The 27,605-nt window shown below is 52.7% G+C and overlaps 1 protein-coding gene across 3 annotated transcripts; it reads right to left on the minus strand.

Moving 5' to 3' along the window:
- Positions 1 to 27,352, minus strand: AP1M1 (adaptor related protein complex 1 subunit mu 1). 3 transcript variants are annotated; one of them, XM_006199102.4, is made up of 12 exons: positions 27,189 to 27,352; positions 21,513 to 21,669; positions 18,999 to 19,066; positions 17,181 to 17,311; positions 16,121 to 16,268; positions 8,601 to 8,727; positions 7,409 to 7,551; positions 6,951 to 7,022; positions 6,347 to 6,505; positions 1,190 to 1,315; positions 566 to 641; positions 1 to 406 (listed from the first exon to the last, which is right to left on the minus strand). In XM_006199102.4, exons 1-12 carry the CDS (start codon positions 27,228 to 27,230, stop codon positions 384 to 386), a joined length of 1,272 nt encoding a protein of 423 aa, XP_006199164.1. In that variant the 5' UTR covers positions 27,231 to 27,352; the 3' UTR covers positions 1 to 383. The 3 variants fall into 3 exon arrangements, with proteins under 3 accessions (XP_006199164.1, XP_072803565.1, XP_072803566.1); XM_072947464.1 differs by lacking the exon at positions 27,189 to 27,352 and adding an exon at positions 27,110 to 27,128 and having other exon boundaries at positions 123 to 406; XM_072947465.1 differs by lacking the exon at positions 27,189 to 27,352 and adding an exon at positions 26,964 to 27,046 and having other exon boundaries at positions 123 to 406.
- Between the last annotated feature and the right edge of the window lie 253 nt (positions 27,353 to 27,605).

Raw genomic sequence — 27,605 nt, forward strand, 5'->3', positions numbered from 1 at the left:
ACCCACAACGTTCAACAGAACGGCGGCCCTGCTAGCCCGGCCTGAGGCCGAGCGTGTCCCAGTCTTTTTGTGACTGGGAGCGAAACAGCACAGAAGGCTGTATTTGACCTCTGGAGAGAAAGATGGCATTCCCTTCCCCCCAAACTGTGGGGGCAGAGAGACGAGGCTTCTCAAAGATGAGCCTCTTCTGGGAAAGGGGATGTGGGAGATGAGAGTGGCGACGGCGGAGCAGGTGCACCTGGAGGAGGAGGAGGGGCCCCGGGCGGACTGGGAGCATGGCTGGTGTCCAGGGGAGCCCCTCCTTCTGGCAGGCTTGGCAGGCGCTTCCTCCTGGTGCTTCCACCAGGAGCCCCAGGGCCGGGCGCGTCAGCCACTGCGGCCCCTCACTGGGTCCGGAGCTGGTAATCTAGGAGGAGAGAGGGAGGGAGGCGTCCAATGTCTGCTCTGCACCCCAGAAGGGGGCCGCACACCCGCCCCCACCCTGACCCTGGGGCAGCAGCACCACCACCAGGGGCCTTTTCAGCTCCATCTGCCCCCCACCCGCCCCCGGGGGGGCCGCACGCACCTCCGTTCTGAGTGATGTAGCGGACCCACGGCAGGGCCTGGTAGCCGCTCTTCTCAATGATCTTCAGGTAGCGCACCTGGGGCACAGGTATCAGGGACCTGAGCGCACACACGCCCCATTCCCCTCCCCACCTCCTGAACCCTCTTAGTCACTCCTCCCAGGGCCAGGCTGTGACCAGGCAGGTGAGGGAGGGGACGAAAGGCCTTGATCTGTCTGCACCACACTGAGGCCGAGAGAGGGCAGAGGTGCTTCTAGAAGAAGGGGGAAGAGCCAGATGTGTGCTCGCAAGCACAGCCCTCCAGCAGGTTCCTGGAGAAGGCGCCAGTCTAGGGTTCTCTTCCCCACACAGGTTTTCCACTGAGGTGCCCAGGAGAATGGGCCCCGTGGTGGCAAGTGTGTGGACACTGGAGGCTCAGTGCATCTCTGGACTTGGAACTGAAGCACAGGTGAGGTCTGAGGAGATGGCAGTGGGCCTGTCTCCATCAGGGCTGGGCGTCCACCGTGGCACCCTGAGACAAGCCAACAGCACCCTTTTCTTAGCTGGGTGCACTGATGTCTGTCACTTGCAACCCTCTGGGCCTGTCACGTCTACTGTGGGACCCCAGCTACTGTGGCCACACGCACCTGGATGCCAGAGGTAGTGAAGTAGGGGATCTCGAACTTGACGCTGATGGGGGGCTTGCCCTCCTTGTCCTCCGCCTCCACGCTGGGCAGGCCGAAGTGGGCCCGCATCAGGTACTCCTTGCCGCCCTGCGGTGGGGCAGATGAGGGTGGAGACAGTCAGGCCAAGGCCCTGGCCCAGCCTGGCCCACAGCTACCCCTGGAGAAGGCCAGGCTGCTCCTTGGCCGCCGAGCCCCTTCCTGCATGGCCTGCGGTCACCCAGCACCTTGGTTCCTCCAACACGCTCACACTTGTCCTCCAGGCCTCACAGTCGGCCCCCAACAGCCCCGCAGGGCAGATCGCAGGCCGTGCCTGGGAAAATTGTTGAATTGGAAGGATGAAGAGAAAGTTTCACGAGTTCCCAGGGACAGAAGACTAGTTGCTTCAAGGAAAATAAGACCAATGGGCCTTGGGCAGGAGGAAGAGGGAGGGAGAGCAAGCATGGACAGAGCAGGTGCGGCCGCCGGGGGACAGGGCCCCGCCTGCCCCAGCCGGAGTCCAAGTGAGCACCCCCACGCCCCATGTCAGGAGCGCAAGTGAAAGCAAAAGGGAAACGTCAAAATGGAGACGGCAACAGGGAGAGGTGACAAAGAGACCAACTGATGAGATGGCCCCGCGGTCTTGCTCCCGAAGAGGGTGGCCCTGGCCCTGGAAGCTGAGCAATGACTCCAGAGACGGGGCTCAGAGCAGGGCCAGGAATGCGCAGGCCCTCGACTTGGCCACGAAGAGTCAGGAGTCTGGGCCTGGTCATCCAAGTGCCCAGTGAGCCTCGCCCAGAACTGCAGGGAGCAGTGGGGAGCAGGGCTCTCATCACATCTGGGACAACGAGGTTTTTTGATCCCCAGGCCTCCGCCTACAAGAGTGGCTGCCGACCAGGGCTGCTCCCGCCCCAGAGCAGGGGCCATCCCTGCATGCCTTGGCCCCCGGGCGGCTCCCTGGGGCAGCGCCTCGGCCCCCCCACCATGGAGGCCTGGTCAGTCTCTGCTCGTCAGTGCAGGAGTGTGGACTCCGCCAGACTCGGGACCCTGGCGCTCAGTGAAGGTTCTGGGACAGCGAAGGGGGAATGATGTGGTGTCAGCAACACACAAAGCAGGCAGCCGAAGAGTAAAAGCAGCTCCGTCAGCCTGTGTGGGAAAACGAACACCAGGCCAGAAACCTGAGCTTTATAAAAACCAAGCAGAAAATAAGACCAAAGAACATGTAGAGAGGCAGCCTCCCCAGGCGGGGGGAGCCTGCAAGCCCCCTAGCGCCAGTCGTGTCCGAGTAAGGGGGTTCACTCCTCCTGTTCATGAGGAAGACTTACAGGTTGGCCCACAGACCGAAACCCAGCTCGACGCTGTGAAAGCAGAGTGAGAGAGGTCGAACCAGCAGGAAGAGTGGGCGAAGGCCTGCTGGGCGAAGTCGAACAAAACAGGGTAGGGCTGCTGCCACAGGAAAGAATCCAGGGCAAAGAATTACAGGCGCAAAGGATGACAGGCCACAGTCCTATGCTCCCCAGTGAAGACAGAATAGTTACGAGTATCTACACACCGAATAACACGGCAGCAACTTGTGTTAAGCAGATGCTACAAGAGATGCAACAGGAACCAGGGGAAGGCAGAGCTGCCCCCGCGCTCCGTCTGCCAGACGTCACATGCGCACGTGTCGAGGTCTCTACCCCGATAACAGAGGCCTTACTGTCTTCTCAAGTGCATACGGGACACTCACAAACTTTGACCTTATGTTAGCACACAGTGAACATGTCAACAGATTCTAAAAGTAGAAACAGCATGAGTAACACTCTCCAGCCTCAATGCACCAAACCTATAGTGAAGAGAAAATGGAAAACAAAAGGCCCTTAGACCAGGAAATTAAAACAAAACAAAAAAATACTCCCATTCGATTACAGAACTTCTAGATGGTATCAAATATTCCCTGCCAGATGCACGGGCTATACAGCTTAGGCAGGGTTCAGCTATACAGCTTAGGCAGCTTAGGCAGGGTTCAACATTTGTGGCTTAAACATAGTGATGCAAATTTAAAATACACCATAAATTAAAAGAACTTGAAAATTAGAACAAAGAAAGGATCAAGAAATTAAAATTGAAAACTTATAAAACTGAAAAATATTACAACAAATAAACTTGAAAGTGAATCTGGGGGAAAAAAAGACAAACCACTAAGGAAACTCATCAAGGGAAAAAAAAGGCACAAATACACAAAATAAGGCATAGGGGTAGCAGGGTGGGTATAGCTCAAGTGGTGAAGTGCCTGCTTACCATCCACAGGGTTCTGGGTTCAATCCCCAGTGCCTCCACTAAAAGTAAATAAGTAAACCTAATTACCTCTCCCTACAAGAAGTATTTAAAAAATAAATAAAAAAAAAAGGAGAAGTAACTTTCATAAGAGAAGGGGTTTATAACTATGTGCGGATAAATTTGAAAACCTGGTTAGAATGGATAATTTTGGAGGAAAATACAATTCACCCAAACTGACTTGAACTGAAGCAGATACTCTAAACGGCCTAATTTTCATAGAAGAGAGAGAGAAAGCACAGAGGTACAGAGAGTCACACAGCCGAGTTCCATCAATCCTCTCAAGACCAGACCGTCTCAAGGCTATCTGAACGCTCTGCAGAATGGAAAAGGGAGACAAATTATGACGTGGTACAACATTAAATAAATAAACCAGAAAAAACACATTTCTTCTGTGTAGCACAGGGAACTATATTCAGTATCTTGTAATAACCTTTAATGAAAAGGAGCATGAAAATGAATACATGTTTGTATATGCCTGACTGTGCACCAGAAACTGACACATTGTAACTGACTGTACTTCAACTAAAAAAAAATCTAATTACTTCCCTCCCCCAAAATTAAAAAACACCACGAATTAAAAAAATAAATGTTGATAAAAAATAGTAAACCAAAAAAAATGGGCGCAACCCTGATACCCAGTAGAGGACACACCAAGAACCCGCACCGAACTCAGTCATGACTGTCAGTGTAAAACTCCTACGTGCAGCGTTAACCAGCAGGATCAGCGGCACGTTAAAAACAAACTACCACAGTCATGTGGCGCGTACCGGAATGCATGGGTGGTTCAGGATCCATCCCGTTAATATATACGAACGGACAAAGACACTGAAAAGGTGCTTGGCTAAACTCGCTGCCCATCTGTGCTAAAAGCAAAGTCAAGCAGCCCTGGGTTGAGTCGCAGCCTGAAGCAGCAACACTCGGAGGGGAAACGCTGGCAGCTCCAGTAGGAGGCAAAGCCAGGAGGCTGCGCCCTCCACCGCCACTGACAGCCCTGGAGGCGGCACCCGGTGCAGTGGGATGCCAGAAGCCACCAGATGCCCAAGAGCAGGAGAGGGAATGGGGAAACTGCACCTGACTGCAAATGATATGAAACAATATCTAAAGCCCGTAAGAATCAAAAGAAAAACTACCTCAAACAAAGGGACCAGGATGTAAAATTACCACGTGAATGTTAGGAACTTGCTGGAAGATACAGAAGACCCCATTTACCAAAACATCGACTTAAAAATCACCTAAATGAGAAATGCACAAAACCAGCAGAGATCCCCAGGGTGTCCTGGGGGCGAGGAGTGTTCTGTGGCTTTTATCTGGCTCCACACACATAGATGTGGCCCCTGAGGAAAGTCATCGAGTTGTTGACACACCATTTGTGTATTTTTCTGCAGGTTACACTTCAATAAAAGCCCTTTTTAAAACTATGGGAAAGCCCAGTGAGGTATATCAGGTAAACATCGCAACATTTCCAAAAGGCACAAAGGTGAGAGTGGGACAAGGCTACTGGATGGGACAACTCGGTCGCATAAAGGTGTTTTTTCTTCCCAATTAACTTACAAATTTAGTACAAACAAACTGATTCTAAAATTCATAAGGAAAAGGTAACAAGCTAGAGTTACCATGAAACAGACAAGCAAGGGGGGTGTGGAGAGTTAGGGTGGGGGTAGGGTCGGCCCCACCAGATGTTAAAACATAGAATAAAGCCTCGCGTTAAGAGATGGCCTTGCTGTACGGAGAGGCGGCCAAGAGGACTTTTAGAAAGAGACCTAATGACTCACGAAAATGTGATCTTTGAAAAACATGGCATTTCAAACCACTGGGGAAAGGGTAGGACTTTTTAGTAAATGGTGTTAGGAAAATGGATACCCATTTGGAAAAAGACAAAATTGGATCTGTGCGTCCCCCGTTTACCAGACTGTGCTCTGAAAGGACCTAAGATCTAAGGTGAAAAACACCACATACATGTTGTAGAAGCAAACTCGGGTGAATTGCTTTATAACCGGAATGGGGAAGCCTTCCAAAGCATGACTTAAAATCTGGACATAATAAAAGAAAAAGTCTGAGAAATGTGACCACGTTAAACAACGATAACATGAAGAAGCAATCAGAAATGGGTGCACAGCAAAAAGCATCAGAAGCAAAGTCAAAAGATAAACACTAAACTGAGGAAAACCATTTGCTATGGTATCAAAGAAAACGCATGAATCTTTAGTCTTGCCCGCGCATAAAGAGCACTTGGAAACTAAGAAGAAAACGACTAAACCTGATGGAAAAGTGAGCAAGAGACACTGACTCCAGTTTCCCGAAAAAGAAATGCAAACAGCCCTCTTAGACATAAAAAAGCGCTCCATCTCGCTTATAACGAGAACAGGCGATGCTCACACCTGCCTCCCAGGCTCCGGGTGGGCGCCCCTCCCACAAACCCAAACGCCAGCTCAAAATCCGGGGGCCCTGCCAGCCTGTGGAGCTGGCTCGGGGCAGGAAGTGTTCTGGGTTCCTGGGGCAGGTGCTGGATTCCCAAAACCCGGGCTGCTCTGGCCCCAAGACAGTCAGTTCCCCTCGTGGGATGTGGAGTTCTGAACAAGAGGAAGGAGCAGCAGGTCCCTGAGTTGACCTCTGCCTAACTCCCCCAGGCCTGGGCAGCCCCTCGGCTCTCCCTCCTGAACCTCCCCAAGCCCCAGGCGGGGGGATCCCGGCCCTGTGCCCTGTTCAGAGCTTGGTGAGGGGGTCCTGCTCCAGTCAGGCTGCCCCACGGTGACAGGCACAGGGAGCAGGTGAGTGTGGGTGGAAGTCCAGAAGGGGTGCCCCACCCCCCAGAAGCGTGCTCACCGGGAAGGACTTGATGGACCACACGATCTCACTGTTCTCAGGGACCCACTTGACGCTCCCCACTGTCGTCTTGAACTTGGGCGAGTCGGCGTCGTTGGGCACGGGGATGTGGATCTCCACGTTGTTGGCCGTTGACCGCCGTTTGAACTGACTCTTGGCCTGGAGACGAGGCCAACGTGGCCAAGGTTGTGGAGGGCGAAGGTGAGGCAGCCCAGCTCCCACCAGCCTGCTCCCACAAGGGCTGCACGCTGCTTGCCCGGCCTGTGGGACCCCCTTGATCCTCACTGAGGTGTCCCCCACGTCCTCTCCCACCTCTTGAGACTTTCCTGATGCCCAACTGGAAGTTCAGTCTCCACTCTCCTGACTCCTCGGCCTTTGGGACTCCCCATCCCTGCCTCTGGCCCGGCCCTGACCTCCTGTCGGTGTCACCAAGACTGGCCTGCTGCTCATCGTGAGGCAGCACAGATGACAGCCACAGGCTTCACCCCCAGGTTAGGACCCTGGACAGGCCAGGGGCCCCGGAGGGCCCTCACAAGGCAGGGCCACCCACATGCCCCTCTTACTGCCCCGCGGCGGCCGTGCTGCCGGCAGGACGCACACGCACCTTGATCATGTACTCGATGCGGCTGTGGGAATGCTTTTCAATCACGGACTCGATCCAGATCAAGGGCTTGACCTGGCAGGGAGAGTGAAGACAGCGCTTACACACAGTCGCTTTGCAAAGCCCCACTTCACAGAGGGGAACCAGAGGCCTAGGGCAAGGGGCCACTTGGCCAGGTGTGAGCCCAGCCCAGTACGGCCCAGTGCTCTTGGAGGAGCCCGCAGCCAGTGCAGCCAGAGCAGGGATGGGTCAGAGCACAGAGAAAAGGCAGCAACCATCACCGGGGTCGTTCTGGGGGCACTGCCTGGCAAGGGCGCAGTGGTGCCAAGGGGGTCTGCCCCTCAGCAAGTTCAGGGCCTGGCACTGTCTCCCTGGGGAGCTGCGCCCATCGCCCAGCAGACATGAGACCCACCAGGGCAGGGGGCGGCCGCCCCAGGGAGGAGCAGGGCCGGCGCACTCACGTGGGTGTTGAGGCGGTAGGACATGAGCTCGAACTCGCCGTCGGGTGGGATGAAGGAGATGGTGCGGTCGTTCTCAAAGCGCGAGAGCCGCACACACTGGTGGAACTTCACGTCCTCCAGCTCCACGGACTTGCTTTTGCCACCTGAGGGGAGATGGGGGTGAGGGCGGGACAGACCCTAGGCTCTCCAGGCCACTCTCAGCAATGCTCCCACTGCCTGGGGCCCGCCCCTGACAGAGCAGTGCTGCTCCCCAAATCTGTGAGAGCATCTTGGGCCATGAACACCAAGGGGGCCGGCTTCTGAGACAACCCCCACCCCACCTCTCCTCAGCCCCCGGAAGCCCCACCATGTCCCAACACTGGGCTGAGGGCAGGGCTGGTAGGACTGATTCATGCCAACCAACTGCCAGGGTGGCTGCCTGGAACATGTTTGCCAAATGACTAACAGACCCTACTAGGGGTGCACAGTGATGACTCAGGGCTCCCCAAGGGCCCTGGCCTGTCACTCCTTGGGTCCTGGGGTCCTGTCTTGGTTTCCCAGCCCAGAGAGGCGGTGCGGAGCGGACCCAGCTGGGAGGGGAGCGGCTCTATTGGGCTAATGTCTGAGAGGCCCTCATACTGCTGCTGCAGACCTAACCATGACAACGTGGCCGCTGCTCCAGCTGCTGGTGGGCCTGTGGTTGGCAGGGAGGCTGGTGGTCCAGTTTGCAAACACGAAGCCCCAGCAACCCTGGGCTCCTGAGGCCGCTCTGGCCCTGCCCCACCCGGGAAGGGCTACATCCAGGCCAGGCAGTGCAAGCTTGAACTACTATGTATGGCTTTCAAACAGCCCAGACCCAGCGCCAGAGGTGAGAGCAGAAACTGGGTCCTGGAGTCCCTTCCCGTAGGGCAGGGCTCAGGCCCTGCTGCGTGATTCTCCACGCGCCTGGCACCTAAGGTGCTCACCCGGACCCTCTGGCCCGAGGGGCGGCGAGGGGACTTGACTAGAGGGTTTCCACTCTCCTGTGTCTTCTAGATCCCAGGTGTTAATTTATTAGTTTTCACAGCTGTCTTGTAAACAACGGGAAAATGGTTCTAAACCCGGCGCTTGAGATGGGCTTGTCCTCTGTGCAGGTGGACACTTCCTCCACTGCCCCAGGGGCCACTCTGTCCTTGGGTGCCCTCTGCCTGGGGTGAGGATGGGGGGTACTCACGGCCCGTGTTGTCAAAGAGGACCTTGTCGTTGAGGCCCAGGCGCAGCTCGGGCATGCCCGACAGGAAGACCCGCATCTTGATGGAGCCCACGATCTCGCTGCGCAGAACGTTCCCGTTGGCACTGACCTAGGCGTGGCGGGACAGGAGTGAGGGGAAGCCCCACACATGGCTGCTGTCCCCTACCATGCTGCATGGCCTTCGTGCTGCCTCTATTCTTGAAGCCCTTCTCAGTGTTCCCTGAGCTGGGGGTGCTGTGCCAGGCCCCACCCTCTAGGCCTCAGGCCATACTGGGCTCCTCCCCCGTGGATGGGCCTGGGATGTGGTACCTGGAAACCTGTCTGAAGGCTCTTTCATACACTTACTCCCTCTTTGGAGTTCCCAGAATGCCCAGGCAGACCTGACGGCTCCAGGCGGTGTGCTAATGGCCTGGGTGACTCCACCAGTGTCTGCCCATCCGCGGGACCCCCTGGGGCTCTCTGGGAACAGGCCAGACTCACTTTCCTGGAAATCTGTTTCTTCCTGTGGGGTCACTGGGCCCTCGTTTCCCTAGGGCTTGTTGCAGATGGAGCTTCCTGGGCGCTGCTCCCTCCCTGCTCCCAGGACTGCCCTGAAGTCTGACAACCATGGATCCAAAATAACAGTACACTTGAGCAAACAGTCACAGCTCCCACAGGCACTGAGCAGCTCCTCTGCGCCAGGGGCTGCCTTCTACGCTCCTCAGTGGGGCGGGGCTGCCACTTGGGCGACCTTGTAACTCGTGTGCAACTCACGGGTCCTCTGTGCTCCCCCTAACTGTCTGCTCTTAGATCCTCTTCTCTGGGGGGCTGTCTCCCCTTGGGGCCTTGGGTCTGCACAGCCCTCTCTAGCTGTCCTCAGGAAGTGGACACAAAAGTCACACAGCCCAGAGGCTACTCTTGGCCCTGTGGGCAGCAACAGGATGGGGCTGGCCCTAGCTGAGGCGTGACTGGTGGCCCAGAGCTGGTGCCCTCCCCAGGGCGGGTGTGGAAGAGATGTTTGCAGGGGGACTGGCTGCCTAAGTACACCACTCCAGCCAGATTTCCGGAATCTGGAGGCCAATGTTGACTCTGGAGATCGCCAGCTCTGCAATCAGACCGAGGAAGGCGGTGTTCTAACACGCCTGGGATGGCCACACCTGCCTCGTGGTGCCCTCTGTATGGAAGACTAGGGCTCCTTGGGCAGAGCCACGTCCAGAGACACAATGTGGCTGGGATGCCCCTGAACTCCACTGCTTTCCTGTGCAGCTGTTTGTTTATTTATTTATTTATTTATTTATTTATTTATAGTCTTCTTTTGGGGGGGGGAGCTAATTAGTTTTATTTATTTTATTATTACTATTATTTATTTAATGGAGGCACTGGGGGTTGCACCCAGGACCTCACACGTGCTAGGTGTGCACCTACCACTGAGCTACACCTGCCCCGCTCCATGCAGCTGTTTACAAGCTGCACCACGGGATTTGCTTCTCCACCCCGGACACCCTATATGGTCCAAGTTCTGAGCTCAGTAAACAGAAGAAAGTCTTTAGGCAGGAGGGGAGCAGTGAGTGAGGCCATGGTCTTGCCTCATGACTTAGAAAGTAAAACAGCAAATACATTTACATTCAGTCCACGGGGAGACTCTTTTGGGAAAGCGCTGTCATCCAGCAACTGCCTGTCTGGGAACCCAGCCCTTCAGAAATCCCGCCCAGGCAAGGCAGACGCCCAAACACACGTCTGAGGAGGAGCCATCACGCCCATTTCTGCACTGGCTAGGACAGTCAGAAACGGGCACGCCCGAGGGGCCCACATGACAGGACTGGCCCAGGCAGCCCCGGTCTGCCCGAGCAATGGAGGTGAGGCACTCTCCCAGGCAGAGATAGGCGGGCTGCAGGGGAGATGGAACCGGCGCCCACCACCCTTTCCCTGCCACCGGCTACAGCTGTACCTGGGCAGCTGGGATGTGTGGGCAGCCACTGGAAAACTGAAAAGGAGGATCCTGGAAAAGCCGGCCGGACTGAGGCATCCCCCCCCTGCCACCATGTGAAAGTGCAGCAGAAAAACCTGGAAGTGGAAGTGAGCAGTGGGGTGTAGACAGGGTTTGCAGAAGCCTCGAGCCCCGGCTCCAGGGCCAGAAGGGGAACTCCTGCCGCTCAGAGGGAGTGTGGAAATCCCCCATTTCCCCTCTGTCCTCACGTCCAGGGCCCCAGGCAATTCAGCTGCTATTCCTGGCAGGTGGGGCAGATCGAGGATTCAGCCCAAGTGCAGACAAGCACGAGCGGGGATCTAGACCCAGGCAGCCTGAAAGCCCCAAAGGGAACAGAGTGAGGAGTTCAGGAAAGCAACCCTGTGAAGCTGTTTGTGTCTCCAGATCTCTCTAGAACCAGGCATGCAAGGACATGAGCCTAACTAGCACGCCCAAGACTCTGAGAACCAAAGCATCCAGTCCCAGCCAGACCTCCGGGCACTGCATGTTTGGGGAAGACTGAAATAGCAAAAGGCACAAAGACTCCGAAAACTGAACTGATACTCATGGCCCATGGACTTGGGGTTGGAACTTGTGGCCTGAACCTCACCAGGTCAACTGTCAGCTAAAACAAAACAAAACAATACAAAACAAATCAGCATTTTCTATATAGTAATTTAAATAAGACCTAGAATCTTATAATATTCAAAACCCCCAGGATATAATCTACAATTGCTCAGCATACAAAGAGCCATGAAAGTTTCAGCTCACATGGAAGATACAATCAACAGACACCAACGCTGACATGGATGTTGGGATTATCTGGCAAAGACTTCACACAGCTATGGTAAGACCTGCAAACACTCTTGCAACAAATGTTAAACTAGAAAGTCCCCGTAAAGATACAGACTACAGAGAGACGCAGCAAATGGAAATTTTAGACCTAAAAAAAAAAAAAAGTAACAAAAACCTCGTTGGATGGGCTCAATAGCAGAATGGAGATAATACAGAAAAGGGTCTGTGAACTTGAAAGCAGATCAACAGGAATTATCTAATCTAAACAACGGAGAGAAAAAAAGATGGAATAGAGTGAAGAGAGCCTCAGGGACCCTTAGGACAATAACAAAAGGTCTAACATTCATGTCACTGGAGTCCAGAAAGAAGAGAGAAAAAGTGAGATGGTGAAAACATATTTGAAGAAATAATGGAATGAAAACAACCCAAATTTGGTAAAATACTTAAGCCTACAGATCCAAGAAGTGAACAAACCCCATACAGTAGAAACCCAAGACATCCATGCCTAGGCACATCATAGCTACCTGCTGAGGACTGAAAACAAGGGCGAAATCTGGGAAGCAGCCAGAGAAAAACACCACGTTACCCATAGGGAAATACGGATTCGAGTGACCTTGGATTTCTCATCAGAAACCATGGCGCCCGGAAGGAAGGGGCACAGCATTTGTAAGGTGCCAACAGAGAACTGTCAACCCATAACTTGACATCCAGTGACAATATCATGTAGGAATGAAGGTGAAAAAGAGACATTCTCAGATGAAGGAAAACCAAGCAAATGTGTAGCCAGTAAGCCTGTTCTGAAAGAATTGCTAAAAGAAGTTTTTTAGATGGAAGCCAAATTGCACCAGAAGGAAACCTGGAAAACTGGGAATGAAGGGAGAGCAACACAGGTGGTAAATATCTGGGTAAATATGGTGGAGAGGCTGCTGCTTCTCCTCTCGAGTTCTTTAATGTATGTTTGACAACTGAAAGCAAAAATTTTAACACTGATAGGGTTTTCAATGTATGTAGATGAATATATAGGACAACTCTATAAAGCAGTAATAAAGTTTCTGAATTCCAATTAAAGTTGTAAAATATTGACTCTAAGTAATAATGAAAAGGTAAGCATGTATTTTATAGCAATCACTAGAAAAACTATACAAAGGAAAAAAACTATACCATGAAGAAACAAAATGGGACACTGAAAATGTTCAACTAGATCACAGAAACATAGGAAAAGGAAAGGAATGAAAAACAGAGGGAACAAACAGGAAACAAATAATAAAATGGTAAACTTCAAGCAACTTAATAGTTACAATATAAATGCTCTAAACATCAATTAAAAGACAGTGACAATCAGAATGGATTTTAAAAATGACCCAATTATATGTTTTCTACTATATGACATGGGAAAGTTAAAAGTAAAAGGATTTTTTAAAAAAAGAAGAATATAATGAGAAAAGGGTCAGTTCACCAACAAAACAGAAGAATCCTAAATCCACTTGCACCTAATAGCAGAACTTTAAAGTGTATGAAGCCAAGACGTAGACAAATTCACAGTTATAGCTGGAGATTTTAATGCTCCTTTGTCAGTAACAGGTAGAACCAGTAGACAGAAAATTAGCAAGAATTGTTAGAACTGAACAATGCCATTAACCAATTGAATTTAATTGGTATTTATAGAACAGTGTCCAACAAGAGCAGAATATACACTTTTTGCAAGTGCACGTGGAACATTCACCAAGATACATCATATTCTGGATCATTAAAACAAACCTTAATAAACCTTAAAGAACTGACAGTATACAACCTGTATTCTCACACAGTAGTAGAATAAAAATCAATGACAATAAAATAACAGAAAAATCTGCAAACATTTAGAAATTAAACAACACACTTTTATTAAATAATCCATGGGTCAAAAAGGAAGACTCAAGGGAAATTTGAAGATATTTTGGAAAAAAAAAAAAAAAAAGAAAATCCAACAAGTCAGTGTAAGATACAGCTAAAGCAGTGCGTAGAGAGAAATTCATAGCATTAAATGTTTACATTAGAAAACAAGAAAGGTTTCAAATTAGTATCTTCGGTTTCCACTTTAAGAAATTAGAAAAAGAAGAGCACAATAAACTGAAAACACTCGAGATGAGAGCAGGAATCAGTGAAACTGAAGAAAGAGAAACGATAGAGAAAAAAATCAACGAAATCAAAAGCTGATTCTTTGTGAAGATCAGTAAAACAGATCAACCTCTCACAAGACTGACAGACAAGAAAGACAACATCAATTACCAAAATCAGAAATGAAAGAGGGGTTATCAGTGCAGACCCTGCACATATTAAAAAGATAGCAAGGGAATACTATAAACAGTACTATGCACATAAACTCAGTGACTTGGACGAAATAGACCAATTTCTTAAAAACTGTAAACGACCAAAACTCACTCGAGATGAAACAGAAAACCCAAATAACCCTATAACTATTAAAGGATTGAAATCTGTAGTGAAAAATATTCTGAAAAAGAAATCTCTAGGCTCAAATATGAATTCTACCAAATAAAATACAAACTAAACAATTTATAATAGCTTAAAAAAATGAAATACTGAGGTACAAATCTAACAAAAAATGTACAAGGTAAAAACTATAAAATGCTGATGAAAGAATCAAAGGTGACGTAAATATACAGCGAGACATATGGCACTCATGGATTGTGAGAATTAATAGACCAAAGACATAAAATCCCCAAACTGATTAACAGAGTGATTTAACACAATGTCAATCAAAATCCCACACAGCTGATTCTAAAATTCTATATAAAGGAACTAAACAGCCAAAACAATTTTGAAAAAAAAAGAATGTTGGGGGAATCACATTGTTTGATTTTCAGATTTAACTGTAAAGTTACAGTTATCAAGACACTGTGACATTGGTGAAGGAACAGATACACAGATCAGTGGAAAAGAAGAGAGTCCAGAAATAGATTTGCACAATATGGCCAATTGTTTTTGACAAAAATGCAAAAGCAATTCAATGGAGAAAGAATAATCTTTTCAAAAATGATGTTAGAACAAATGAAAAAAATTGTTTGATGTGCAAAAATCTGATATAAGCCTCATAGCTTACATAAAATTTAAACTTGGGGGGGGTTAGGTACAGCTCTGTGGTAGAGTGCATGCTTAACATGCACAAGGTCCTGGGTTCAATCCCCAGTACCTCCATTAAAAGAAAAGAAAATTTAAACTCAAAATTAATCATAGATCTAAATGTAAAACCACAAAACTGTCAGAAGAAAATTTAGGAGAAAATCTATGGGATCTTAGGTTTGACAGTGAGTTCTCAGATATGGCACCAAAAGCATAATCAACTTTAAAAATTGCTATCTGGACCTTCTGAAAATTAAAAACTTTTGCTCTGTGAAAGACAATGTCAAGAGAATGAAAAGACAAGTGACAAACTAGAAGAAAATATTTGCCAGCCACATATCTGACAAAAGCCTTTATCCAGAATATATAAAGAACTTTCAAAACTCAACAATCAGAAAACAAACAACTCAACTTAAAAATGATCAAAAGACGTGAAAAGACACTTCTCCAAAGAGGATATGTGGATAACAAAGAAGCACATAAAAAGATGCTCAACATCATTAATCATTAGGGAAGTGCAAATTACAGCCATAAGATACCTATTAGAATGGCAAAAATACAAATGTTGATCAACGATGTGGAGCAACTAGAACTCTCACCCACTGCTGGAGAAAATGCAAAAATGTTACAGCCACCCTAGAGAAGAGTTTGGCAGTTTCTTGTAAAGTTAAACATACACTTACCTGACCAGCAACCCCACTGGGTATCTGCCCTAGAGAAATGAAAACTTCTGTCCACACACAAACCTACACACAAAATGTTTACAGTGGCTCCGTTCACAGTGGCCAGACGCTGGAAACAACCCAAATGTCCTCTGATGGGTGAATGGATAAACAAACTGTGGTTTGGAAGATAAAATAAACAAATATAGGAAGAAATAAACTTTTGATAAACAGAGCAACTTAGATGAATCTCAAAGGCACTATTACACTGAATGAAAGAAGCCAGACTCACACCATCACACACTGTATGATTCCATTTATACGACAATTTCAGAAAGACAAGACCATAGTGATGGAGACCAGATCAGCAGTGGCCAGGGGCTGGGAACAGGCAGCAGGGCGTGACTACAAAGGGGCAGCTGGTGGGAGGTTTTTTGAGGTAATGGAGATGTTGTATGTCCTGGTTATGAATAACGGCTACACGAATCTGTGCATATGCTAAATAAAATTCATGGAAAATATGGTCAATTTTCCCTCATAGTAACAAAAAAAAAAAAACAAACCCCACAAACATACAAAAACAGTACAAATCAAAACCCTCAAGCCCAAAAAAACAAGTTGCAGGAGAACATCTTATGCTCTCAGTTTTACAGAAAAACAACGTATGTTTGTGTATTTAGCATGAGGTCCAAAGATAACAAGGTTTCTGATTACGGAGCCCTTCACTTTCTAACTTTACACACTGTTTTTTTTTAAACAATGTGCATGTATTCATTCTAAATAAGAACAAAAACTAATGAAGATAAAACAAGCTCGAGTTGCAGGGAGCGACCCTGACTAAACCCCGCTGATCTGCCTGCGATCACACAGAAAGTGACTTTCTCAGGGATTTGCTAGTTGTAAAGTCAAGCTGCTTTTATTTCCAATCATGGGAAAGACAACATTTTTCAAAAAAAGGGAAAGTAAAAAAGGAAGCCTACCAGGAGGTTGACGGACTCGATGACGTCCAAGAACACCTCGTTCTTCCGGTACTTGATGCCCTCGGAGCGCCAGGACACTGCGTTGGTGACGGTGGCTGGGGGCCGGGGGGCCCCTGTCTCCAGCTTGTGGCCTTCCTGAGTGATGTACCTGTGGGCCCAGGCTCAGAGTTAAGAAGCTCAGAGGGTTTTGGGTGGGTATAGCTCAGTGGCAGAGTGCATGCTTAGCATGCATGAGGTCCCGGGTTCAATCCCCAGGACCTGTGTTTTAAAAAAAAAAAAAAGTTCAGGCACTGACATTGTTGAAAACAGCCCCTCCCTGTAAGCAGGGTCCAGAAAGCAGGGTCTGGTTTCACCTGGGGCTGCAAATTTAACACAAGAATATCTTACGATTTCCAAAAACCCCAATAAACTCTTCAGTTACAATGAGTGCAGTGTTCACTTTTAGGGGGCCAAGGAGACAGGTGTGAACAAGAAGTGGGAACAAACCACTCCCCTGCCGGGTGTGCAGAGGGCACGGACCGCCTGGGAGAGTAACATAGTGACCCGGTCCCACTTGGTAAACAACAGGTGTGAGATGTGGGCAAGTCACGTGGCTTCTCTGAGTGTCCCTTTGCTTCCCTGTCAAATGGGGAAACAGCACCTCTGATGGTGAATGGAGTGAAAAAAAAGGGTGCTCGCCCAGGGCCTGGCTCACAGGAAACGCTTAATCCACAGTGGCCATGATTTTAAGGACAGGACCCGACTGAAGGGAGATTTTCCACCACAGCCTCATTTGTGGTGGTAAAAACAAAGGCAGGTGACTCCCTAACAACAAGGCACCTGGTGCACCTCTGTGGCTGGAGAATGACTTTGCAACAGGAAAAACACTCCTGCTATGCAGGGATGCTGAGTGGAAAAAGGACCTGCAAGTGCCCCAATGACTTAGTAAACTCCTGGTGCGGCTGCAGAGAGGGCGGGAGGGGGTGGCCAACAACGTGAATACACATTTGCTTCCTCCGCCTCCAAGGCTGCCGACATCACGCTGTGACGTCACCCAGGCCTGGCCCCGCGCCCCACTCACTCCTGCAGGATCTTGCTGTCGGTGGTCTGGGGGTAGCCGAAGTCCATGAGCTCATCCAGTAGCTCGTAGATGATGACGAAATTGTCTCGGATGCTCTCCTCCTCCAGCTCCTTGAAGTACTCTGAAAACACCTGCGGCGTTGGAGCGGGAGGCAGGTGGTTGAGAGGAGGATGAGGGAGGGAGGACCGCTCACCCCAGTGCATTTGCCCTTCATGACCCGAGGCCTTTGGCAACAGCCCCTTTGTCCACAAGCTGCATTTGTCCGTTTTCCAGAAGAGCTACGGGGACGAGGGCAGGAGGACAGCAGTGGCTGCCTGTGAGGCGGGAACCCGGCCGGGGTGGCGCAGGCGTCCTCTGAGGCCTGGTCAGAAGCCCTGAGTTCCCACTCTTGCGGGCCCACCCTCCTCCCCTCCCTGACACGCACCCCCAGGCCTGGGCCCCCTTCCGAGCTTCTCCTTAATCCTGTCACTATCACCCTTGGCCTCTGAGTTGGGAGTGACTCGGGTGAGGGACAAGAGCCACTGGGGACAGGACAAGTGGCTCTTACGGCCTCCCTGAACTCCAGTCTGTACAGTTGTGTTTGCAGACAAATCTTCCCCATTTCAACAGAAAATTAAGAGGACCAAAGCAGGGACGCCCAAGGGGACAAGGAGAAGGGGGCTTGGGAAGAGCTCTCATTAGCCCAGACACCAAGGTGGAAAGCAAAATGGCAAACTACCAGGGAGGAGAACCTTCCTCCCTCCCACCTCCCATCCCCACGCTCCAGGACTGCGAGCGCTGGGCCACTCCCCTGAGATCCCAGGCAGCGCAGCCCTGCCTCCAGCTTGGGAATGAAGGCTGCTCCCCAGCCGGGAATGAGGCCTGCAGCTGGGCCTCCCCAGGGGATGCGCTGCTCCCCCGCCCCCTCGTCCTCACAGCTCACACCAGCCAGTTCCCCAGCGTTTGGCGTAGGTGGCTCCTAAGCTAGCTGCACAGGGCACTGCCTGAAGGATGACAGCTATCCTGGGCCCACCGCAGGCCTCCTGGGTCTGACCATCTGCTTTCTTTGACTCCGGCCCCTACTTCCGCCAAGCCCCTCCGTGTCTCTCCCAGAAGCCCGCAGCAACCTCCTCACTGCCTCTCAGCTGCTTTCAAGTTCTTTCTCTCCTCAGCAGCTGGAGATGATCTTAACTCAAATCAGGTCTTATCAGACTCCTGCTTCTCCACCATCTCGCATCAGACTTGTAACGACATCAACTCCTCACTAGGCCCTGTGCACTCCCCATGCCGCGGTCCAGCCCTGCCACTTTGGTGACCTCAGCCCCACAGTCTGTCCTGGGAACACTGGGCACCACATGCCCTCCCACCCCAGGGCCTTTGCATGTGCCACTCTCTGCCTCCCCATCTCACTGTCAGCCTGGGCCTGGCATGTGTCACCTCTTTCCATGGTGGGACCTTGGGTCTCTGTGCCATTAGGGCTCCCGGGGAGATTCTAAGCAGAACTTGGCTCCGCCCTCCTCCTGGTTATCCCACCTCCCTAATCCCTGACTCAGCAGGTCACCCTCCACCCTTCCACAGCCAGCTGGGGGGGCATACCTGTCCCTCCTGGAATCAGGGCGCACCCCTGGCCTGAGCCCCACCTCCTGTTCACCTTCCTCACCAGGCAGAGGGGCAACTAAGGGCACCTCATGGAGCAGGTGGAGCTCCCCTGCCCCACATCCTGCAGTTCTAGGTCCAGAGCTCCCAAGGGATGCTGCAGCCCTCAGGTGGCCGGTACGGGGAGGCACGTGACAGAGCCAGGGTAACTGATACCCATGTGACCCCTGTGGCTCGACTCACCTGCACCACCTTGTAGAGGAAGGAGAAGACCAGCGACACACATGCGTTCTTCTTGGAGGTGGCGACCACTGCACGGTGGCCACGGTTAAGGAGGATTCAGAGGCTTGTCGACCACATGTTTTGGAGAGACCCCTGCCCCGGCCCTGGGCTCGGAGCCACCCCTAGTCATTGACTCGGCCCTCAGTGGGGTCTGAGCTCCTGGTCTGAGCCTGCCTGGGAAACAGCAGTTACAGCCAGACGAGGTCCGGGCCCTCAGGGTGGCTCAGCTGACGGAGGGGCAGCAGAGGGCACAGGGAGCCCACCCTGGCTGCTGGGAAGGGGGGCTGCCCTGAGGAGGCGATGGCTGAGCTGAGGGCTGAAGCCCGGGGTGTGGTGGAGGGCACTGCAGGTGGGGTGAATGGCCCGAGGTGGGAGGAGGTAGCGGGGCTCATCCCGGGAATGGAAAACAGGCGCTCAGTCGGCCCCTCTCCAGAGCCCGCTGCTTCCATGACCCTCCTGAGGTCCAGGGTGCCCCAGCCGGGCTCCAAGGGAAGCAGTTAGGACCAGTTCTGGCTCTAGCCTTCACCTCTGAGGCAGCCCTTTTTAACAAAGACTGTTTTCTCACCTGTTTGACGGGGGCCTGAGAGTGGATTCACCGAGGTGATACACGTAAAGCACCGGCACAAATTCTCCTTCTGATGGGGGCGTGCCCCTACCTCCCAGGGTCACTGTGTACCGGGCACCTCCTGTTCCTCCTCCCCTAAGGGGCTTCGGGCCCCCTGGGGAGGCCAGCTCCTCCACCGCAGGCCCGTGCACTGTGCCCTGGATGGCCCTGTTCACAGCAAGCCTGCACCACTGTAGGGGCAGGTGAGGAGCTCCAGGAGGGAGAAGGGGGCCGCCTCTACCTCACTTCCTGCCTCATCCTGGTCCCGTGCAGGACCCCAGAAAAAGGAGCGCTGGCTTCTCACTTGCAGTCTGGGCAACGTGCCCTTCTGCTGCTTTCCAAAGAGGGGGAGCAGGCACCTCTGACCCTCATGGCTAGGTCTTGCTGGAAACTGCTACCCAACGATGAACTAAGGCCGGAGGTGAGAGGATGTCCACCCAGGCAGGGTGTGCTGGGCAGTGGCACCCAGAGGGGCGAGCCCTTGCTGTCTCCTCCCTGGCTGCCCCAAAGAGAAACACTGGGGCCCAACTGGAAACTGGTCTGATGGCTCCTGCTGATCTCACTCAGCCGCCCCTCCCTCCTTTCCACTCCTGGACAACCACTGCCCAGACCCAGGGCAGCTTCCAAGACACTCAACTCCTGGGAGACAGGCCGTCCGAGATCCTCTGCAGGGTGCCCCCGAGGTATTCCAGACAGAGGTGAATAAATAGAGGCGTGATGCAGGGAGTCAGGCCTCAAGGCGCTGGATGGGGGTCCCAGGCCAACACCTCCCTGGCTGTAATACACACACAAATCACTAGAGAAGGCCTCGCTGAAATGTAGATTCTGACCTGGCAGGGCTGTGTGGAGCCTGGGGTTCTGCATTTCCAAAAGGCTATCTGGGATGCTCTGGCCTGTGGACCATACCTGCCCTAGCAAAGTCTTGTGTGTCTCCACAAACATGGGAAAGGGGACAGAACCCACGTCTACTGGGTGCAGTGCAGTTCAACTGGCCCCAACAGTCCTGCAGGGAGGGGTCACTGCTCTCACTGGACCCCGGGAAGGTGAGGACCTGCCTCCAGTCACACAGTAGTGGGAGCTTGAGTCTGAACAGGGCTGTGTGCTGCAAAGCCGGGCCCTTCCTGCAGCAGTGCGGGTGCCAGAATGTGCCTAGAGGGCTGACCAAAGGCAGAGGGTGGCCTGTCAGACCTCACCGATGGAAACTGGCCCAGCCAGATCTCCACATGGGCCTGAGTGGAGGGGGCCCTGTGATCTGGATAGGGTTCTCTCTATCCCACCACCCATCATGGTCCAGGCCACCCCCCCACCCCCGCAACCTGGATGCTGACCCCAGCCTCCTCGCCCCTCCGCAGGTCCACTCCTGTTCCCTGAAGTCTGGCCTCCACTCAGCTGGTGACCTTTACAGAATGCAAATCTGAATGTGTCACTCCTCTCCCTGAAACCCTCCAAAGGCTTCCCATCCCATTTAAGGTGATGTCCTATGAGGCCCCACAGTATACACCCTGCTGGCCATCTGGGCCTTGCTCCCACCAGGCGCCCCTCTCCAGGGCTCCAGCCACCCCTGCTGCAGCTTCAGGATGAGACTTTGCCTGGGCCTAGCCTTCCTCATGCCAGTCCACTCTTGTGCCTAGTGGACACCTGGCCTTCCTGCAGATGTCACCTCCTCAAGGAAGCCTTCCTGGCTTGCTGGACCAGATAAAGACTCCTGTCACACTTGTCATCCTCAGGCAGCAGGGCCAGGAAAACAGGACTGTGCCTGATGGCCCCCGCTGGGCCAGGCCAGGGCAGGGGCTGGCAGCTCAGTTGCACGTGTGTGTGTGCACGCACGCACACATACATGGCTCCTCAGGAATGCCCCCACAAAGGGATACGATACAGGTTGTTGTGCTTGATCCACATGAAGCGGACACCCCCATGGGCCAGGATGGGCGACAGCATCCCCTCCTCCTCCTTCTCCATCAGGATGGGCATGAAGTGCTCCACCTCCGACATGTCCACATCGCCGCGGTAATTCCGGCAGATGAGCACCTGGGTGGATGCGGAAGAGGGAAGACCCTTTGATCTTGAGTTCCACGAGCTGGGTGCCTGGGGGTGGGGGTGAGACGCACCAGCCTCCTTCCCTCTGGGGACCCCAATCACACTTGTCCATCAAAGGACCATCTGATCTCTACCCCCAGGGAATCCCTCCAGGAAAGCATTTCCCAAAGCGAACTTCCACAGAGGCCAGCAGGACTCTCTGAAGGGGGAGTGGGGGGGGCGGGACTATGAAGCAAGAGTCTAGGACTGAATCACTCAGGAGATGACAGATTAAACAGCATCCCACAGGCTCTCACTGCAGACCTTCTCAGAGCCTTTCCTGTGCTAAGGCCCCCTGTTCTTCTGTCTGGGTCAAGAGAGGGACACTGCTGAGTGTTCACATCTACGAGAATCCACCTGTGGCCTGGAGAGAAGCCATCCTCCGCCTCTCTCTCATGGCCTGTGGCGCTGGAGGAGCGGTACCACTGCCAATGGAAACGTAAAAAGGGACAACCACTTTGGTAAAGTCTGGCAAGGCCTCAGACAGTGACACCCAGATTATGACCCAGCCAGTCCTGTCTCAGGTATTATTTACCCGAGAGAAGGGAAACCGTATACCCACATGAAGACTTGTACCCAGATGTTCACAGCAGCTTTATTTTAAATAGACTCGGGCTGGTGAGAATGCCAGTGTCCTTCAACAGGTAGATGGAGATGTCTCCATCCACACTGCGGAACACACCTCAGCTACGAGAAGGAACAATCCCTGACGCTGGCGACAGCACGAGGGAATCTTGGGATTACTGAGCTGAGTGAAAGAAACCAGACACAATCTGCATGATCCCACTTAAATAACATCCTGGGAAATGGTAACGGAAAACACCAGTGCCTGCCTGGGGATGGGCTGGACACAGACGGGTGTGAGGAAGCTACAGGGGGTGACAGAATGTGTGCTTCCCCTTTCCTGGGGATCCACAATGACTGAACTCATCAAACTAAATGCTTTAAATGAGCATAAGTCTGTTACACGTAAGTTATGCCTCCTGGAAGGAATACAAAGGGAGGTGTGAAGCTTGGCTGTCCTGAGTCAGGCTCAGTTTAGAGATGCTGCCTACAGCTGCTGCTGCTCTTCTGTGTCCGTGAGGCTGCAGGACTCAGTGACGTGCTAAGAATGACACCACTGAGCTGAACAGCCTGGGAACTGCCTGCCTCAGAACCTGTAGGATCATAAAGTACATTATCTTATTGTTTCAAGCCAGAGAGAGAAAGCGATCGAACAAGCAAGAGAGAGCCCTCCTTTCCTAGTTTCTTGTTTGTGGCCTACAAGCAAGGGACCCTGCACCCTTGCTGCTGTTCAGAAGGCCTCTTAGAGACCCAGCACCCAATGGGTGAGCTTGTGGGTAACTGGACCAGGCCCTGGCCCAGGGACTCCCACATACACTCTCATATATTCTTTGCCAGGAGTATATACTGCCTCATACACTGCCCTCACCATGGGCTGATATTTTTAAAGAGGTGGACAGTAATGTCCGGAGAGGTGGTGCCACCTGCCTGAGGTCACACAGCGAACAAAGGGGAGCCAGGATTCTAACCCTACTTGTCACTCCCTGGAGGGCCACTTCTGCTCGATAAACATTGCTTTGCTTTCCTGGGCTTCCCAAGCCCACCTTCTACCTCAGGTATCCAATTTGGGGGGCTGCTGCTGGCATGGAGCCCCCAATCCCCCAGCGTGTTCAGAAAGAGCAGGGAGCAATTTGTTTCACTCACCTTCATCGCCAGGGCTGCACAGAAGCCTGCCTGCTCATTCAACAAGCACACACTGTGTGCCCCTCTACCGTACACCATGCTGGGCCTGGGGATATAGCAGTGTCCAAGACAGGGTCCCTGTACTGAGATGTTTGCTTGGGGGGAAATGAGAGACCCTGCAAGGGTGTAAATTTCAAACTGAGGCCTGAGGGGACAGGTGGGACAGAGACAAAGGGACTAGTGTGGCCGAAGCCATGGGGTAGGGGGTGCAGGCCATAGGGAGACCTGGGAGCATCGGTTAGGTAGACCGAGGGCAGCCTCAGAGCTGGGGCTGCAGGCTGGACAGACTGGAGGGAGGCAGGCAACACTGATGTGACAATCCCCCACCCCTGCTGTTGATCTTGACCCCACAACTCCTACCTCACCACAAGTGAGAGGGGCCTTCTTAACCAGAAGTCAGATCAGGTCTCTCCCCTGCTGAAGCCACTGTCTACCCCAGACTCCCCTTGCACAGAACAAACTGCACGTCTGTCCCCATGGCCGTCTGGCTCTTCACAGTCCCTCCAATGCCTCTCCAGCTCTGCTCTCTGGGCTCACGCCATTCCAGGCATCCTGGCCAGCACCCTCGCTCTCTCTGAGAGATTAACATCTGCTCCTGCCTCAGGGCCTTGGCACCTGCAGTTCCCTCTGCCCATAATGCCCTGGCCTAGATCTTCTCGGTTCTTAAGCCTCAGCTCAGATGGCACTTCCTCCAAGAAGTCTTCCTTGCTCACCTTGGCTGAGAGATCACATCCTGTCCCTTTCTACTCCCAACCCCACCTCACCCTCACTGCCCACACCACCAGTGCATTCTACATTGGTAACCTCATTTACCATCTGCTGCTTCGACCAGTCTAATACTCCCTGAGAACAGTGACCTCTTCCATCTCTTTTATGGCTATGTCCCAGAACCCACAATGGAGCCTGGTCAGTAGGAGCTGCTGGGTAAATGTCTGTGCAGTGAACGTGCCGGTGAGAGAAAGGCGGCCAGAATAATGTCCAGGTCTTCAACACAGACAGCTGCATACATGGCGGTGTCACTCACTGAGACGGAGAAAGAGAGCAGGGCTGAGGGGCGGCAGGAGCACATCTGCGGATATGCTGAGTCTGCAGTGGCTGTGAGACCTCCAGGGAGGCTAGCGGACATCTAGGTAAGTGCTCTGAACTACAGGACAAATTTGAAAGTCATTGGCACAGTAACCTACATCAAAGCCTGCCCTGAGGAGAGTGACGGTATGGAAGGTGGGCCAGGCCCGAGCACGAGGAGCCAACATCCAAGGGGAAGGCAGAAGAGGAGGTGTGGCAGTCAGTGAGTGAGAGAAACAGGGTGGGGACAGAATCAAAAGGGCAGCAACCTTGAGGCCAAGGGAAGGCTGGTGAGGAGGAGCGTGGTCATGGTGTCAGAAGCTGCAGAGAAGCAAGAGAGATAAGGGCAGAGAAACATCCATGGAGGGTTTTCTATCAGCTGAATGTGGCCAAGCTGGTTTCCTTGGTGATGGGAGGCTCTGGCTGGCAGACAGGCATGTAGTCATGAATTTCTTCATGTGCCATTACCTTATTTTTGATTAAATGCAGTCTGCGCAGAAGGCATACTTTCAAAACATGACTTGCATGGGGAGTGGAATGATAAATGGCATGAGGGTTACTAAGGATGGGAGGCAACCCCCCGGCTGCCTCGGGAGCTTCCCAAAAGGTAGGTCTGATCATGCCCCTCCCAGGCTATCATCTCCTCATGGTGGCTGTACCTTCTTGGGACCAAAGTTGCAAAGTTGTCCCCCTGGTTCTGCTCTCCTGTCCTCAACACTCATGGCCTTCCTGGGGCCACCCTCCAGGCTCCAGCATTACCCAGGACTTTCGGCCTGCCAGCCTCAGTGGGCTGCCCCTCACCCCTTGGGCCCACTGTGACACTTCCTTGTCCATCTGATTGCCACCTGGTCACCTTCCCAGCTCTGGCATCTCCCTCCTCCAGGAAGCCTTTTGTAACCACTTCTCCTTCTGCCAGCCCAAACTCACGTTGAGCAACTGCACTACCTGGGGCCTTGTCCATGGCCTTGCGGCGAACTACATGGGAGCATCTGCTTGGATCTGTCAGCTTCCATGCACCTCCCTTGCCAATGCTCGAGGACCTTGGGGACTAACATGGACTGTGGACCATGGGTGGCCTGTCTCATGCGTCTGCTCAGCGAGTTCACACATTTGCCTGAGGTCATGCAGGGGAGCAGCAGAGAGGTTCTGAACTCAGCCCTAACTCCTTAGTCACAGTGCAATGGTCAGCACTGGACTTGGTGTAAGCTAGCTGCTCCCAAAATGTTGCTGAAGAAATGAGTGATCTGAATAGGCAGCCTGTGGGATCACAGTGGCCGGGGTGGAAACAATGCACCCTCCCAGCCCCTGGTGTGCCCTGTGTCTTTCCTTGCCTCTAAGGAGGTTGGAGAAGGGAGCTCAGCGCTGGGCCTCACTAGCTGTTGACTTTGGGTGGCATCCAAGGCAGGCAACCCACTCAAGGGACTCTAGCAAAGTGCTAGAGGTGGGGCACCAAGGGACAGTCACTTCACCTCTGCACTCCCTACTGCCTCTGAGCTAACTCCTGCCCACTCCACTTGGGCCTGACACCCATATTTTTTTCTCACTGAACCATGTGGGGCTTATTTAACATTGTTGGTCCTGTCCTATTCTTGTTACTCCGCAATGCAAAATGTCAGATACTCACAAGCCTTTTACCCCAGACGAACTTGGGAGAAGGCAGCAGCCCACTTCTGAAAGGTTTTGAGATCCCTCCTTTGAGAAGCTTTCCCAGATACCTCTGGAAAAAGCACCGTGGTCCTAGTTATGTCCAACTCCTCCTTTATATGAGCCAGATTTGTCACTCCCCTGGGAAGTCCTCCCTGACCCCCAGTGGAGGCTGACTCTCCCCATTATATCCTCATTGCTTCACCACTGCAATTTACATTTATTTGTGCTTTTTGAGATAAGTACCCCTCTAACCCACCAGAAGACAGGGTCCAGAAAGACAGGGTCTGATTCTGATTTTGTTCACCCAAGGTTTAGTACCCTGCCTGTCAGTAGGTGCTCCTCCAATATCAGCAGAATGAACAAAGGATTCTGGGTTCGACTTACACCTGCCACTTCTCTGTGACTGCTAAGACCTTGGGCAGGCTACATCACCTCCCTGTGCCTCAGTTCTTCTCTCAGTAAAATGGCATTCCCACCACGCACCTCCCTTAACCGTTGTAACTCAATGTCACAGTGAACGTTAAGAAATTCCTACAGGAACTGACACAGAATAATCGCTGAATAAACAAGCTGCTGCGCTCCCAGAGGGCGGGACTGGCCCGAGGGCACGCTGTCCTCGCCATGCCTCACCACATCCAGTCAAAGGTCGCGCAGCCCCTTGGCGCCAGGCCTGGCTTCCAAGCCAGCTGTGGCCCGCGCTCCCCGCGGTCTCGAGTTCCCCGGGGTCCGGACGGAAGTTTGAGCCTCGGGCCCAGACAGGTGAGGATGGGGGTCGTGCAGCCGGTTACCTGACAATTGCGGCAGCCCACCGCGTTACCTAGTAACAAGGCAGGGCTCGAGGACGGAAGACCCCTAGCAACAGGGTGGTGCCCTCAGGTGTGAAACCAAACGGCTTCCTTGCCTAAGACCAGGGTGGCTCCCCTTGGCAGGTTACCTAGCAACAGGGTGGGTCCCCACGGGGCGAGGCCCCCGCCGGTTGCCTAGCAACGCGGAAGGTGGCGAGCCCTTGGTACCTTGCCCTTCAGGTCCAGTACGTAGACGGCACTGGCGGACATGGCGGCTGCGGAAAGCCTCGGCAGTGGCCGAGAGCGGCGGCGACAGCGGGAACTGCCAGGCGTTGAGCGAGGCCGGGCGCGCCCCGCGACAGTTCGCCTCCACTTCCGGTCCGGGGAGCCGCGCGCGGACCGTTATGTCCGGCGGGGGAGGAGCTGCCAAGAATGCGCAGGCGCACGGCGCAGCTTGCGCAGGCGTAATAAGCCCGATGACCCTTGTTTCCTGGTCCTTCCTCAAGCATCCCGGAAGTAAGCCCAGAGGGGCGGGGCTAGGATGGGCGGGGCTAAGATGGGCCGGGCGGGGTCGGGCGGGGCCGACTGAAGCAGAGAGCTCTCTAGCTGCCTGGCTGGGCCACTGAGGCCGTAATAGCTGGAAAA

This window comes from Vicugna pacos, chromosome 22 (genome assembly GCF_048564905.1).
Source record: "Vicugna pacos chromosome 22, VicPac4, whole genome shotgun sequence".
Lineage (NCBI taxonomy): Eukaryota > Metazoa > Chordata > Mammalia > Artiodactyla > Camelidae > Vicugna > Vicugna pacos.

What these genes read in the sequence shown, in the direction of transcription:
- AP1M1 (XM_006199102.4), bottom strand. Translation starts at nt 27,230, where the DNA reads ATGTCCGCCAGTGCCGTCTACGTACTGGACCTGAAGGGCAAG. An exon ending in GACAGCAAGATCCTGCAGGA is followed by an intron (nt 16,269 to 17,180) that starts GTGAGTGGGGCG and finishes CTGGGCCCACAG; the next exon opens with GTACATCACTCAGGAAGGCC. An exon ending in GCATCGAGTACATGATCAAG is followed by an intron (nt 6,506 to 6,950) that starts GTGCGTGTGCGT and finishes CCTCGTCTCCAG; the next exon opens with GCCAAGAGTCAGTTCAAACG.